Consider the following 1,068-nt stretch of genomic DNA (forward strand, 5'->3'; position numbering starts at 1 on the left):
TTTAATTAATTATTCACACATTTAATTAATTATTTAATGGTGTATTTAATTAATTAATTATGGCAGTCCTGGCACTCCATAATCACCGTGTTCCCACGTGTAACGTAAAAACCTCGGACTCGTTAACGCGTGGATCACCTGTGAAGCCGAAGCGTGCAGAGAACAGCGAGCTTTCCTGCGCAGTTCCATTTACAGTGGGGTTCCGCTGATTCTGGATCTGTGTCGAACCTCCAGCTGCAAACAAAATATTAACAGCTGTAACGCACAGCAAACATATAAACCATTTAAAACGGTTTTGGAGTCGCTGTGTCTTCAGGACACTCGAGGACACCCTCAGGTGTAATAGTTGTAAACTCTGCATCCAAAAATAGTCCTACTAGCAGGTGACTGATCAGGCTGCACAAACACAAACCAGCAGTGTGTGTGTGTGTGTGTGTGGTGGGGGGGAGACTTGTCTCACCTGTGTAGACCGACAGAACACAGACGACCAGCAGCAGCATGTCTGTCTCACGTTCACCCTCAGAAGACTTACAGGCTTCACGCTGCTGAGCTTCACCTTCATCAGCCTGACCTGTGTGATTGCACACACCTGTACGAGACCCCTCCCCCCACTGTCAAACTGCAGCATTCAGTGTGACAACAGGTGTGAGACAGGTGAGTCCTCCAGTGTCTGTGTTGTCCCTTTTCCACTGAGGATTTCAGTTCGGACCCACTTGCATTAGAAGACTGGTACTGCTGATGTCAGCGTCAGTGGGAGGAGCTTCTACCAGAAATTGTAGCTGGAGCTGGCTTTGCGTGTGCACGCGTCACTGGATGGAACAGGCATAAAATCAAAGAGAGCGCAGTCCCGCTGATGGTGCTGGAGGTGAGTAGAGTGCGCAGCTGTTTTGTGTGTTGCTGCAGCAGCCACATCACGGCGTGGGGCCGTTTGAAACAGCAGGTTTTTGTGCGTGACGCTGCTGACTGACACAAAAGCCTCTGAATATCCCACCATTCAGAAACGATAGCATGACATCAAGTCCGAGGTCTGAGTGGAGCATCAGGGCCCTGTTTCAGGAAGCCGGTTTA

The 1,068-nt window shown here is 49.3% G+C and overlaps 1 protein-coding gene across 1 annotated transcript in view; it reads right to left on the minus strand.

Annotated features, from left to right (window-relative positions):
* ovch1 (ovochymase 1) overlaps positions 1 to 848 on the minus strand; it is a 6,917-nt gene extending 6,069 nt beyond the window's left edge. The window contains exons 1-2 of the mRNA XM_005734197.2: positions 461 to 848; positions 139 to 234 (exon numbers count right to left, since the gene is read on the minus strand). Coding sequence (XP_005734254.1) covers positions 139 to 234; positions 461 to 500 — 136 coding nt within the window. The 5' untranslated portion in view covers positions 501 to 848. The remainder of the gene's footprint in view (positions 1 to 138; positions 235 to 460) is intronic.
* Between the last annotated feature and the right edge of the window lie 220 nt (positions 849 to 1,068).

The sequence above is a fragment of the Pundamilia nyererei genome, unplaced genomic scaffold (genome assembly GCF_000239375.1).
Source record: "Pundamilia nyererei isolate P.nyererei 1_Seehausen unplaced genomic scaffold, PunNye1.0 scaffold00057, whole genome shotgun sequence".
Taxonomy (NCBI): Eukaryota; Metazoa; Chordata; class Actinopteri; order Cichliformes; family Cichlidae; genus Pundamilia; species Pundamilia nyererei.